The sequence below is a fragment of the Mauremys mutica genome, chromosome 11, assembly GCF_020497125.1.
Source record: "Mauremys mutica isolate MM-2020 ecotype Southern chromosome 11, ASM2049712v1, whole genome shotgun sequence".
In the NCBI taxonomy this organism is placed as follows: Eukaryota; Metazoa; Chordata; order Testudines; family Geoemydidae; genus Mauremys; species Mauremys mutica.
The window spans coordinates 46399483-46414087 of NC_059082.1; the positions used below are offsets into that span (position 1 = coordinate 46399483).

Genomic DNA, 14605 nt, shown 5'->3' on the forward strand with positions numbered 1-14605 from the left:
TTAAGCCAGGTAGGAAAAAATCATCAGATCATACCTAGAATTACTTATTTGAAACCTTCCCAAATATGTAAGTAAATTAGTAAAATCAGGTTTATTTCTTTATTTTGGCTTTTGGATCTCCTCTGTGCTAACCCCAGATGCTTTTGTTTTCTTGTAACCTTTAAGCTGACCCCCCAAGGAAGCTATTGTGGGTGCTTAGTTTTTAGAATTGCCCTTTTAAAATCTAGCAAAAGCCTAAATTCCAGATGTATTTTTCCTTTGTTTTTAATAAAATTTACCTTGTTTAAGAACAGGATTGAATTTTTGGTGTCCTAAGAGGTTTGTGCAAGTTGTTTGATTAGCGGGTAGCAACAGCTAAATTTCCTTTGTTTTCTTTCTCAGCTATTGCCCAAAGGGGGGAGGGGTGAAAGGGCTTGACGATACCCCACAGGCGGGAATTCCCAAGTGCACCTTCCTGGGTCCAAGGGTTGTTTTGGGGTTTTTTTGCATTTGGGTGGTGGCAGCGTTTACCAATCCAAGGTCAGAGAAAAGCTGTAACCTTGGGAGTTTAATACAAGCCTGGAGTGGCCAGTATTAATTTTTAAAATCCTTGCGGGACCCCACCTTCTGTACTCGAAGTGCCAGAGTGGGGATTCAGCCTTGACAGACTGCTGAATAAGAAGAGAAGATGATTCAGGAGCCAGCCATCAGCAGCAAAGCTATGAGCTGCCAGTGAAGGAGGATAGACCATGGGAGAAAAAGACCAGAGAGCAGGGGGGAAGGAAGAGATGGAGGAACAGAACAGATGACAGCAGGGTGTGAAAAGCAGAGCAGTGGAGCGAATACAATACAAGCTTTAAACAAACAAAGGCCTGATTTTAGGCATCTTACTTTTGGGTTGTGCAACTTGATTATCATAGAGGGCTGAACACCCAACCTGTGACCATCAGCCCCCTTTAAAAGGAGTCACAAGTTATGCCCCTTAAAATTAAGGCACCTAAAATCATTAATGACTGTTGAAAGTTTGGGCTCAAGACAAACCCCCTCTCCCATTAGACAGAGAATGTTACTTTCCTACTCAAGGGGCAATGCAATGGCCACCATGAATAGGAGGGAAAGCAGGTTGGGCAATCCCACCTAGATGAAGCATCTTTCAGAAGCCTGCACTCCACACACTGACATTGGAGATCATCATATCCTGCGCTCTATCATCAGACCTGCCTTCTAGCACCAGACCTGCCTATCTCATAGAAGCACATGTAATGGAAAGCGGTCAGTCGTGTAGTAATAATATCTAGCAGTAGTCGATCTCAACGCACTTTACAAAGGAGGTCAGTATCATTACCCCATTTTACAGATGGGGAAACTGAACCAGAGAGAGAGCGAATTATTCGCCCAAGGTCACCCAGCAGGTCAGTAGCAAGAACCAGGAATAAAACTCAGGTTTCCTAAATCCCAGTCCAGCATTATATCCACTAGGCCACACTACCTCCCTAAGTCACACACTGAGGGCTTGTCTTCATGTACACTGCTACAGAGGCATAGCTGCAGCACTTTAGTGAAGATGCTACTACACCAATGGGAGAGCTTTTTCCATAGATGTAGTTAATCCATCTCCCCGAGAGGCAGTAGCTATGTGGGTGTGAGAAGCTCTCCCATTGACATAGCTGCATCACACAGCCTCTCCTTCACACAAATCAGATGTCGCGAGCAGCAACAAAAAGCAACAGCAGTATGGTGATGCACAGATAACACTAACATAGTGCTTTGCATGCTGAAGGGATATCAGCACATGTGCCAGGTAGCTGGAGGTTATTAGTTCCATCTTAAATACGTGGAAACTGAGGCATAGAGTGGTCAGGTTTTACAACCAGAGTCAAGTGTTGCTATTGCAGACATTTTATTTGGTTATTTTTCTAAAAAGTCACTAGTGGGAAGTAGCTGCGAGGAGAAAGTTGGGAGGGTGGGGAGATGGCAAAAGATGTGCATGCATGGAAGGGAGTTCCTACTTTCCTTGGTCAGAAAAATAAGATTTCATTCCAGGAATCATAGAATGTCAGGGTTTGAAGGGACCTCAGGAGCTCATCTAGTCCAACACCCTATTCAAAGCAGGACCAATCCCCAGAGAGATTTTCGCCCCAAGTTCCCTAAATGACCCCCTTAAGGATTGAACTGACAACCCTGGGTTTAGCAGGCCAATGCTCATGCTCAAACCACTGAGCTATCCCTCCCCCTCAAATGGGAATCTGAGACAAAAATGATTCCCCTGCCTAACGGACGACAGGGCACCCTCTGGCCGCAGGGCATAACTGGGGAAAAAACCCAAGGGTTGATCACTCACTCATCTTGTGGCGTCTTGGGTTCCATGGATTCATACATGTACCAGTCAGAACTGGCAAAGTCATCGTAAGCAAGGGAGCCGTGGACTGCCAAGGAACTGTTGTTTGCCATTCCCTTCTCTCTCTACCTCCGCTGGGAAAAAGAAAGAAGAATTAAAAAAAAATCTTGCCTTCTGTTCTTGGTAGAGCAAAAATACCCACAAGGATTGCTGCAGATGTCTTCCCTAGAATTCTCTAGGGTCCGTTTAAAATGCTAACATTGCACAGGCTACTTTGTGCTCTTGGTACTGGAGGTTCAAATTGACAGATTGGGAAGTGGGGGGTAAAAATCTCTCTCTCCCAGTTAGGACTCTTTGCAATGTGAATTTGCATCATTTCAACAGCTGATACAAACAAAAGTAAAAAAAACCAAATCTCTACCATGAAAAATCCAGTCTTGATTGGAGCTAAAAAGATTAAAGAGCTCAAGGCATGTTTAACTGGGTCCCTTCCACTCTCTCTCCCACCCCTCCTACCCAGGCTCAGTGCCCAGAGAATCAGAGCCTTTGTTTCAGTTACTTAACAGCATTTACATGAAAGCCTGGGAGTTGTGCAAGGGTCAAGATTTGGCTCCCTAGCAAGACACAGGCTAACCTAGAAAAGAATCAAGAAGGTCAGTGCGGTAACTGTCTGAATACAGGATTGAGCCAGGCTCTACTCCCTTCCTGGGGCATTTTAAGCCTCTGTCCCACATAGTACATGGCTATACCAGTCAGAAACAGCCCCCTGTGCTTTTCACTCAACCTGATGCTGTAACCCTTCTGCCTTTAGCCTTCACTTCATCTGGGACATTTCAGACCCTGGAGATGAGTCAACAATAACGCAGCTTCTCTCGGTTCTACTGCTAAAGAGAAAGACATCAAATCAAAGGGATGGAGAACAACCTTCCTTATTGGTAAAACAGAGATCCAGAAATAGGTTTCCAATTACAGAGCAGAATAAATACCAGACTAGCACTGCTTGGCTCCTCAAATTGACTTTCTGTAAACACTTCTGTAAGGCCAACAGTTGCTCAGCGGTCACAGCAGTTTGTAGAGAGGCGTAAGAGATCATTTAGAGCCAGACTGTGATACCCTTCTCCACTTGACTCCAAAGAGTCATCCCACTCACTTGAGTTAGGCACTGCTCAGTACGAGTAAGGGGACCAGCAGTTAACTCTTATCAAGCAGCTTGACAGAGGTCAGAAGCAGAGCAGAGGAAAATAGTAACAGGCCAAGATTTCGAACTGGGATCCTAAACTTAGGCTCCCACATCCATACATTGGCATCTAAATAAAAGTGGCTTGATGTTCCAGAGGAATTAAATATCCACAGTGCCTGTTGAAATCAACTGTAACTGGAGATGATCAGGACTTTTATTTAGGTCACTACCTATGGATTCAGATGCCTAACTTTAAGCTCCTAGGTTTGAACATTCTTTTTCATGATCCCTTTCCCTGATACTTGGAATAACCCCCCTGCTCAGAGGAAAAATATTTTGTATCCCTCAAAGTTGTTTGTTGTTGCCACAGATTGGCCTGGACATTTACCATCTCTCTTCAATAATAAGAAGAAATAGCAATTTATTACAGCATTGAATTTTTGATGACTTTTTCCAACACTTTCAGCATTTTTTTTTTACTAAGGCACCATATGGCTCCCACTACTGCATTATCTGAACACAACCTAATGTATTTACCGTCATGACACCCCTGGGAGGTAGAGCAGTGCTCTCATCCCTGTTTTACAAATTGGGAGCTGAGGCACAGAGAGACTGAGACCCTGATCCACAAAGGAATTTAGCCTAATTTCCATTGAAATTAACAAACCTCAATTCATTAGTTTCAGTGGAAGTTGGGAGGGTCTGGGTGACTTGCCCAAGAGCACAGAAGAAGTCTGTGGCAGAGCTGGGAATTGAAAGTGTTTAGTTAAAATAAGACATGACACTGGTCCATGTATCTGACTTCCCTGGTTGCACCTAGGACCAAATTAACATTCCAAGAGGCTCTCTTATTGTATCTCCAGCCCAGTCAAAACAAAAACTGATGACTGGAAAAAAGCTAATGTAGTGCCCATCTTTAAAAAAAGGGAAGAAGGAAGATCCAGGGAACTACAGGCCAGTCAGTCTCACCTCAGTCCCTGGAAAAATCATGGAACAGGTCCTCAAGGAATCAATCCTGAACCACTTAAAGGAGGGGAAAGTGATCAGGAACAGTCAGCATGGATTCACCAAGGGCAAGTCATGCCTGACTAACCTAATTGCCTTCTATGACGAGATAACCGGCTCTGTGGATGAGGGGAAAGCAGTGGATGTACTATTTCTGGATTTTAGCAAAGCTTTTGATACAGTCTCCCACAGTATTCTTGCCAGCAAGTTAAAGAAGTCTGGGCTGGATGAATGGACGGTAAGGTGGATAGAAAACTGGCTAGATGGTCGGGCTCAACGGGTAGTGATCAATGGTTCCATGTCTAGATGGCAGCCGGTATCAAGTGGAGTGCCCCAAGGGTCGGTGCTGGGGCTGGTTTTGTTCAATATCTTCATTAACGATCTGGAGGATGGTGTGGACTGCACCCTTAGCAAGTTTGCAGATGACACTAAACTGGGAGGAGTGGTTGATACGCTGGAGGGTAGGGATAAGATACAGAGGGACCTAGACAAATTAGAGGATTGGGCCAAAAGAAATATGATGAGGTTCAACAAGGACAAGTGCAGAGTCCTGCACTTAGGACGGAAGAATCCCATGCACTGCTACAGACTAGGGACCGAATGGCTGGGTAGCAGTTCTGCAGAAAAGGACCTAGGGGTTACGGTGGACGAAAAGCTGAATATGAGTCAACAGTGTGCCCTTGTTGCCAAGAAGGCTAATGGCATTTTGGGTTGTATAAGTAGGGGCATTTCCAGCAGATCAAGGGATGTGATCATCCCCCTCTACTCAGCACTGGTGAGGCCTCATTTGGAGTACTGTGTCCAGTTTTGGGCCCCACACTACAAGAAGGATGTGGATAAATTGGAGAGAGTCCAGCGGAGGGCAACAAAAATGATTAGGGGGCTGGAGCACATGACTTATGAGGAGAGGCTGAGGGAACTGGGATTGTTTAGTCTGCAGAAGAGAAGAATGAGGGGGGATTTGATAGCTGCTTTCAACTACCTGAAAGGGGGTTCCAAAGAGGATGGATCTAGACTGTTCTCAGTGGTAGAAGATGACAGAACAAGGAGTAATGGTCTCAAGTTGCAGAGGGGGAGGTTTAGGTTGGATATTAGGAAAAACTTTTTCACTAGTAGGGTGGTGAAGAACTGGAATGGGTTACCTAGGGAGGTAGTGGAATCTCCTTCCTTAGAGGTTTTTAAGGTCAGGCTTGACAAAGCCCTGGCTGGGATGATTTAGTTGGGTTTGGTCCTGCTTTGAGCAGGGGGTTGGACTAGATGACCTCCTGAGGTCCCTTCCAACCCTGAGATTCTATGATTCTATGAAAACCAGGAGGTACTGGAAATACTCCAAGGCAACTAGATAGAAGAATTAGAGCCATACTTGCAGACTCCTGGTTCAATTAGAGGCTTCTGGGGCAGGGAGGGGACACAAAACACACACATACACACAAAAACCCACAAACTAAGAGTTCAGTTAATGACATTTCAGGTTCCTCCAGACTCCCCCATAACCTGCAAAGCATGGAAGTAAGGAAAAAATCTCCAGCATTCCTTGCCACCTTCATGTTGCCTATAATGATGCTAACAACACACTGCATGACAAGTTGTTATATATCCCAGCTTCTATCCACTTCATGCTCTAACGTAAACTTTAGCAGCAACCTCATATACTCTTGATCAACAGATGTGCACATCTGACCACCCCACATTCATACTGTTGGGAAATTATTCTCCTTTAGTGGCACCAAGGTTGCTATTAAGGTTTTGCATAAGAGCATGTTACTCCCTGGAGAGACCAAGCCAGGAATCTTCTCTGGGGAAGGTGCTGAGGTTGTTCCATGTCACCATTGCTCTTTCTGTGGAAGGCACAAGAAGAGTTGTAGATAAATGTCACAGTACAGCAACGGTACACACCAACACCTATGCTTACATAGCAAGTGTTTGTCAATGCTCAGCACTTGCTGTATTTTCTAGACACAACAAATCCTGGCAGGGGGTTGGACTCAATGACCCTGGCAGTCCCTTCTGACCCTGTGATTCTATTGAAATCTTCAAAGCACTTTCCAAACAGCATCCTTGTCACACCTCTCCAAGGGATGCAAGTCCCCATTTGCCCTCTAATACAGATAAGGGAACGATCACCAGCTGCTTCCATCTGGTGCCACTCTGGAGTCTAGGTAGCTGGTGCAGAATGATGCTTTGCCTTCCACAGTGGCAGGCCCAAAGACACCCCTCCAGGCCCAGCCACCCCAGACTTGGGGCACGTTTGGATTCAAGTCTAAACATTGCAGCTGCCCCTTTATTTCCATAATGTGCTGAATCGAACATTCAGTCTGGAACAACCCAGAATGTTTACACAGTCCAGATTAGCTGGGCTCCATCTCAACCCATTAGCTCCCAGAGCCCCTACCAAGGGTGGGGCCCTCTTGCACTAGCTGCTGTACATGCATATAGTGAGGCCAACTCTGTGCTGAGGAGCTCTCGATCTAAATAGATGAGGCAGACAAAGGGTGGGGGAGACAGAACCCAGCAGAACTCAGCACCAGCAGGAGCTGAGGCACAGAGGAATTAAGTGGCTTGCCATGGTCACACAGGAGTCTGGCAGAACCAGGAATCAAGCCTAGGCCTCCTGAGTCCCACTCCAGTGCCTTAGACACAAGATTCATCCTTCCCTCTCATAAGGAATCCACTGTACTACCTCCTGCATCATCATTAGTTCTCCCTTTACAAACCCCCACAAGGAGCCAGGACTAGTGAGACCATCATGTTTGGTTCGGCTTGCTCCGAAGCCAGGCCCCTGCAGCTGTGATTCACCTGCCAAGAATTTAGTACTCAGTAAAAGAAGGAGCCTATAAAACCCATGCAGCTCCTTGCAGCACTATAAAAAAAAATTGGTTCATCCTGGAAGGCATCCTGAGAGGAACCAGGGTTTACAAAATGGATGGACCAGGGCAGCTTTTAGTAAAATGCCTGCATTTGGAAACTAGGCTTCAACATGTGTTGCAACTGCTGCTGCTAAAACACATGGGCAGATGTTCAACTGGCATAAGTCAGCATCCACGGAGCATTCCCAGGCTGCACCAGCCAAGGATCTGGTCCATGGTATTTAAATTAAACATAGCTCCAAGCCTGGCATTTGAGAACAGTCTCCATCTCCTTGCTCTCAGACACATGACACAAAGAGCTAAAGAAAGTGCCTGCAGCAGAGGATGTGTGGCTACAGAAACTCTGGGGGCGCGGGAGGGGGAAGAGACAGAGGAATGAACCTTGCTGAGCTGCTCCATTTGTAAGAAACCAACAACAATCTCTAGCTCTTATATAGCTCTTTTCATCAGCACTTTACAAAGGGAAGTGGGTATCATTATCCCATTCTACAGATGGGGAAACTGAGGCACAGAGCAGGGACAAGAATTACCAAGGCCACCCAGCAGGCCAGTGGCAGAGCTGGGACTACAACTCTAGCTGCCTCATGTCACAGCCTAATGCAACTCTGTAAGAAAAATCAAGTTACAATTCTTGCAAATTGGGAACTCCTTCTTACCTAGGGTGACCATATGTCCCATTTTGGCTGGGACAGTCCCTTTTTTTAAGCCCTGTCCCAACCATCCCAACATATTTTATATACATACAAATACATACACACACCCCTCTAAAATGGGCATTTGTCCCATTTGCTCTTGACAACTTGATCAGTTGATCTTGACAAATGGGACAAATGCCCACTTTTGTCAAAAAAGTGGGGTGTAGTGTGGAGGAACATGCTGAGGGGGTGGGCGGAGATGCCAGCCCCGCGCAGGCCGGGAGGCAGGGCTGGAGGGGTAGCATTCCAGAATGTGTGGGGCCGGCAGGGTTCCGGCAACAGCCTGGCGTGGGGGCAGGGCACTCAAGCAAGTGGCTGGGGACGTCCAGTTTTCCCTTTGGGAAATATGGTCACCATATTCTTACCTGAAGTACCTTGCAGGGTTTATACATCACCAGTGGTCGGGGTCTTGGCTTAATGCACAATCTGGAAATACAGCAAGGAAACTCTAGAACCTTGTGGCCACAGGGTCAGCACTGACCTAGAAGACAGAGTTCCACCTATTGAGCCCCAACAGCCCATGCAGCTGCTCCTAGGAGGTCTCCCATCCACGCACTGGCTAGTCCAAGTGTCTTTAGCTTTTGAAGGCTGCGGGGAGGAGGGGGCTGTGGTATACGAGAGGAGGAGGAGGCTAGTTTTGTTCTGTATCATTGGCTGATTGGAGTCCCACCAGCAGCAGCTCCAGGCACCAGCACTCCAAGCGCGTGCCTGGGGCGGCAAGCCATGTGGTGGCTTCGGTGGATTGCATGTGGGAGGTCCGCCGGTCCCACAGGACCTCCTGCAGGCATGCCGCCAAATCCGTGGGACCGGCGGACCTCCCGCAGGCAAGCCGTCAAAGGCAGCCTGCCCGCCGTGCTTGGGGCAGCAAAAAAGCTAGAGCCGCCGCTGAGTCCCACATCTGTGACTAAGGAATAGCTGCTGAGGACAAGCAGGCATGGGGAGCCTCAGAGACTTTCCAATGCTGTCATGGATTTGGCAGTTCAAGGCTGTTCCTCAGGGCTAATGATTCTTCAGCACCCCCATCCTCAGCCAGACTATTGGAGTGAGTCAGATATAGGATTCACTAGCTGACTAATCTACCAATGCAATGCAGGCTCCCTGGGGTTGTGCACACAGGAGAGAATCTCGCAGTTACACCAGTTTGCCCCTGGAGAAGAGCCAGAAATGTGGGGACTGGGTCTGGTTCCTAAGGACAGTCTCTTCAGCACAGCTATCAATGGATGCTGCATGCCTCAATGCCTGAGCACCTGGGTCATCAGGTGCTAGCAGTACTCTGGTGGCATCACCTCAAGGTGGGATAAAGTCTTGCACTGCTGTATGGCACCCTGAAGGTTAAAGAAAGAACAGTGGGGATGGGGCTCACAGGACAGCCCTATCCGGGCCTGTGGCCTACAGAGCAGAGGCTATGCAAGAGTGAGGGGATTCTCAGGGCTCGGGTGTGAAATTGTCTGTGTGCTCTCCATAGCGTGCTGTTAGTCCAGCAACTAAGGCATTAGCTACCAGGTTGCATGCAGAGGGTCTGTTGCATTCAGGGCTCAACCCTGCAGGCCTGTCCAACTTCAGCATGAAATTTTGCTCAGTAAGGACTGCAGGATCGAGCCCATATTGGAAGAGGAAATCACAGTGAGCCCAATGCTAGTGAGAGTAGCTAGAGTGATTGAGCGACTCCAGTTGAGGATCAGGCCCAACATATGGAGACAATGTCTCCACACAGACCAATTTGTTTTGGAGCCCTGTCAAGCCTCCACTGAGCAATCCTGAGCCTGGACCTCTCCTTGGCCCCAGGCATTAGGAGTAAACGTTACCCATCCCTCATTCCCCACTGAGCTGGGAACACAGAGATTCTTGTGCTCTCCCACCGCACAGAGCCCCACTCCACCCAGCCATTACCCGAAACCTGATCGCTTTGCTCCTCCAGCTAACCTCTGCCTGGGAAGGCTGGGGCTTTGATCACAGCAGCACCAGCGAGATTGATGGTCTCAATAAAAGCCTTTCATAGTCTTCATTTCCCACTATCACTCCCTGGGGAGCTTTTGCATATCACCACTATGAAGTGAGTGGGGTGGGAAGCGAGGCTGGAAGAGGTGGACTCCTTCTCCTCCCCCGCCCGTGTAATGACAGCGCATTGTGCAGCTTTTAATAAAAATGATAAAGATCCATCTCCAGAACTGTTCTGGGAGCCTTTTTTATTTTTAAAAGGGATTTCGTTTAATTCAATTGAGATTTACACAGAGCTGAGGCAGGAACAAAACACGACAGAGGGAATCGGCCCTGGCTTGGCCAGAACGCCCCACAGCGCCTGTTGCATTTGCCTGTGCTGGGTTTGCTTAGTCTGTTAGATTTATTTATTTGCATTAGGGAGGGGCAGCTTTTCACACACACTGTTTGCACAGGTGCCAGTTAAGCAAAACAGCTGTCAGTTTACCAGCAGTTAAGCAAATCCACGAAGAAACCATTTGCCATTTGCTCTTAAATTCAATCATCCCCTATTGGTATCAAGATGCAATCTGGTGATGTGGTGGAATAAATCTGTGGCTGCTAATTCATGCTAATCACCATAGTTCCTGTGATCTCACTGTGGAAGTGGCAGTAGAACTCAGTCTCCTGCTCCAAAATCACCAGCTCCTCCCCACTTTTGCTAAAAGAGAATCTCCCCATTAGCTTTAGCAGTATAGGGTCTACGACACAGCTGTGTAGCTCTGATTCCATGCAATAGAAAGAAGAGGAATATCCAATCAGGCCAGTGCAGGCCAGATCCTCAAAGGTATTTAGATGCCCAACTTATTAATTTCAATACCTTTGAGGATCTGGGCCTATGTTGTGTAACGTGCATATATTAGCATACTGCCATTTTTTAAGACATGGGTCTCATGGGCCACTGCAGGGCAGCCCCTGCCACACCCCTCCCACTCCATGTGAGGGGAGAATAGGGGCAATTTCCTGGAGGAGGGGGACACAGCTGGCTCTGTGCCTGAAGTAGAGGTGCCCTGCACTGGGAGCATTCTCCAAGACTGTCCTTATGACTGCCCTATGGCCTTTGCTCCAACCTCACTAGCACTTCATGGAAACACCGAATCAGGCCAAAGTGGCCAAGCACAGCCCCCTGTGAAGCCATCTATTTCTGCACTAGTGCTTTAGACCCAGATTTCTGAAGCTATGTAGATATTACTGCGCTCAGTGTCACACCACCACACCAATTTAGGAGTATAAATCTCTTTCAAAAGGGATTTAGGCACCTAGGCATCTAAACCCCATCAACTGGAATTCTGGCTCCCAAGTTCCTAAGTCCCTTTTGAAAGGAGGAGTCAGGCTCCTCAATCAATTAGGCATTGTGACGCTGAGCACAACGCCTACGTAACTTTACAAACCTAGGCCTTGGTGGCAAGGGGGCATGGAGAAGCCAGTGATTTTGGTAGCCCGTGAAGTCCAGAGCCCTTGGAATTGCCCCAATACAGCACTAGTGAGAGCGAGACACACACTCATAGGGCAAGGGAAGTCCCAGAATGTTCTACGCCCCTGTCACCCACAGAGCATTCCCATAGCACACACAACAAGAAGCCTCCTGGAGGTCATCAGTGCCCCCTACCCCCACTGTCTCCAGCCGAGTGGGAGACCCTGGAAGGACAAGCACATTTACTGTTATGCCCTCTGGCCCACACTGGCACTTCTCTGGCTGTTTGCAAGCAAATTTGGTGTTCACAATGGAAGTGCTCCTGGCGAGGGCCAGGCAGAGTGCGTTCAGGGGCTGTGCAAGCTTCCCACACTCCATACACATCTCTGCTGAGAAACCTCACTGACTGCACACCCCTCTTATACCTGACCTGGACCCTCAGCTTCCCCATGCCTCTGCCAATCCCCCTCGAGCCAGGCCAGTAGCCAAGGCTGGATCCACCTACCAAGCAGCTGTATGCCAGTCCCCATCTGCGCTATTAACCCTTCAGACCCTGACTCAGCATTAAAGCCACACATGGTGAAATACTCAGAGACTGAAGGGAGACAATGGTGCCACCACTGCACGGAGCGCTGAGCTGCAGCTCCTTTCCTAGGCTGCTCAGCACTAAACAGACTGGTCAGCCATGGAGTCTCCTCACCCCACCATCTGTCCTCACCACCGATCACCCAGCCTGCCAACTGCCCCTCCAAATAGCAGCCTGCAACAGTCATTGCACCCTAAGCCCCCAACTTCAGAAGCTAATTGGCCCACATGCCCCTGCCTGTAACACATCCCCCCCCCCCACGCTCCCTTGGCCACAGAACCCATCCAATGACTGAACTGCAAGGGGGTGCATGGCAAATCATGAGCCCCCAGTCTGGACAGCCTCTGAATGCTAGAACAGCTGCAGCTGGACTGGGCAGCTCAGACCCAGCTCTAGAGCAGTGGTTCTCAAAGTGCCACTTAATAGCTTATAATGGAAATCATTAGCTAAGCAAACTCAAGTGGAGTTCTAAATGCCTTTTGCTCCAGTGATATTTTGAACATCAAGAACAGAACTAAGTCTAAGTGCCTCAAACAAACTCCTGGACATCACTGGTCACATGAAGATTCAGTAGCCTGAATTTCCCTTATAGTTTGTCAGGCCAAAGTTTACTAACAACTAACTGCAGCAGGGAACAGCAACTTAAGACACCCCCACAAAGTAAAATGTTACCTTCTTCAGTCAACTCTTCTGAGGAGAGCAGATGCACAAAACTTCTCTCCTCTGCAACAGTAGGAAGATGGTAATCCTGTTAAAAATTTAGACTCATTGAGAGAAACCTACAGATCAGCCACTTTCCTGCTTTCTCTCCCTGTATTTCAAAGTTACCTCAAGAGCTAGTTGTCTGGAAGCAAGTGCACTCAGCAACTGCTGCAGCTGTTCCTGTGTTTCCTAATCTCATCAGAGGATCCCAGCAGAGATGCAGCCATGCAAGCTTAAAGGCAAAGTTCAGCACACCGGAGAAAGGAGGCTCTCTATTGCTGGGGAACTTTATCCCCTCCATTGCTAAGAGGGCTTGGCTCGGAGCCACCCCAGGGTTTAGAAAATTAAAAGCAACCAGTCGGTGCTTTGCTCGCCCTTTGATTATCAACCACATTTCTGGAGAGTTTGCAGACAGCTCTCTGCCCCAGCACTTTGTCCATTCTGCTGTTCCCACCCCCATAACACACATACAGACCACTGAGAGCTGTAGTGAACCCAGAGCCCTGAGGGACCAAACTCCAGAAAAATAGCCCCCACTTTCGCCTGTGCTGGCTGACATGAAAGGCAGGAGACCAGATCTCCAGCTGGGGTAAATCAGCATAGCTCCACTGGAGTCAATGGGCCAGCTCATCAGCTGGTGTAAATCAGAAATGCACCGTTGATTTCAGTGGCGCTATGGCAATTTACATGAGCTGAGAATCTGGCCCAGGAGCTTCCCTCCCTTTCCTTTATGTATGACTTGCTCTGTTCCTTTGCCCCTGCTACCGCTAGTTGCTCCAAATACATGAGGAGGGCTTCTCTGGCCTAGCCCCAATCCAACACGGTTTGGGAAGAGAGCTGAGTTATCTCAGTTTTTGGTTGCATGTCACTAAAGCAAGGGGGAAAGGGCCCATTAACCGCCCTAGAGACTGAAGTCTTCTCTAGTCACAGGACGGGTACAGCTCAACCAACAGCAGTGCAAGCTTCCTTCCTGCCAGCATAACTGCGCCCTGTCTGCTGTTAACTGACCTGATGGGAGGGCATTTGCAGTGCACAGTGCCCACATGAGTCATCCCATAGCAGGTGCAAGCCTGGTGCATTGCTACCCTGCATCCCCATTTGTGCTGTTCCACAATCTTCCTCCTGTACCTACCTATTGTAGAGATATCTATCAAGGTAACTGTCACGGAGTGTGGGGGAGTCCGGCCCTGCACCCCTCTTCCTGGGACTCACAGTGACTCTCAGCCAGCCAGTAAAACAGAAGGTTTATTGGACAACAGGAACACAGGATACAGCAGGGCTCGTGTTCAGCACCAGGACCCCTCAATCTGGCCTTTCTGGGGTTCAGAGTGTCTGGATTCCAGCATAGGTTCCCCTGAAATCCCACCACCCAGCTCCCAAACCGAAAACTGACCCACCCTCTCCACTCAGCTCCTTTCCTTTGTCTAGCTCCCGGGCAGAGGTGTTGACCTCCCCTCCCCCATGCCTAGCTCATGTTACAGGCTGAATACCTGTCTCTCACCTAAATCCTTCCTGGCTCTCCCATCTCCCACACAGACAGCCCCTACTCCATCACATCTCTCCCCCCTTCGAGAGTGAACTGAGCGGGGTCACTCTGCCCAGTGACCCGGGGAAGTTCGGGGCCCCCTCTCCGGGACAGCGCGTCCGCTATCAGGCTGGCACTTCCCTTCACATGGACCACGTCCATGTCATAGTCCTGCAGGAGCAGGCTCCACCTCAGGAGCTTGGCGTTGGCTCCTTTCATCTGGTGCAGCTAGGTCAGGGGAGAGTGGTCGGTGTACACGGTGAAGTGGCGCCCAAAGAGATATGGCTCTAGTTTCTTAAGGGCCCACACCATGGCCAGGCATTCCTTCTCGATGGCT

General features: G+C 48.5%; 1 protein-coding gene across 6 annotated transcripts in view; it reads right to left on the bottom strand.

Moving 5' to 3' along the window:
- The window catches only part of STRA6 (signaling receptor and transporter of retinol STRA6), a 56505-nt gene extending 43498 nt beyond the window's left edge, over positions 1–13007 (bottom strand). The window contains exons 1-4 of one of the 6 annotated variants that reach the window (XM_044978645.1): positions 12870–13007; positions 12714–12789; positions 8430–8545; positions 2321–2451 (exon numbers count right to left, since the gene is read on the bottom strand). In XM_044978645.1, the coding sequence (XP_044834580.1) occupies positions 2321–2430 (110 nt within the window). In that variant the 5' untranslated portion in view covers positions 2431–2451; positions 8430–8545; positions 12714–12789; positions 12870–13007. The other 5 variants (XM_044978643.1, XM_044978646.1, XM_044978647.1 and 2 more) reach the window with 5 other exon arrangements.
- Between the last annotated feature and the right edge of the window lie 1598 nt (positions 13008–14605).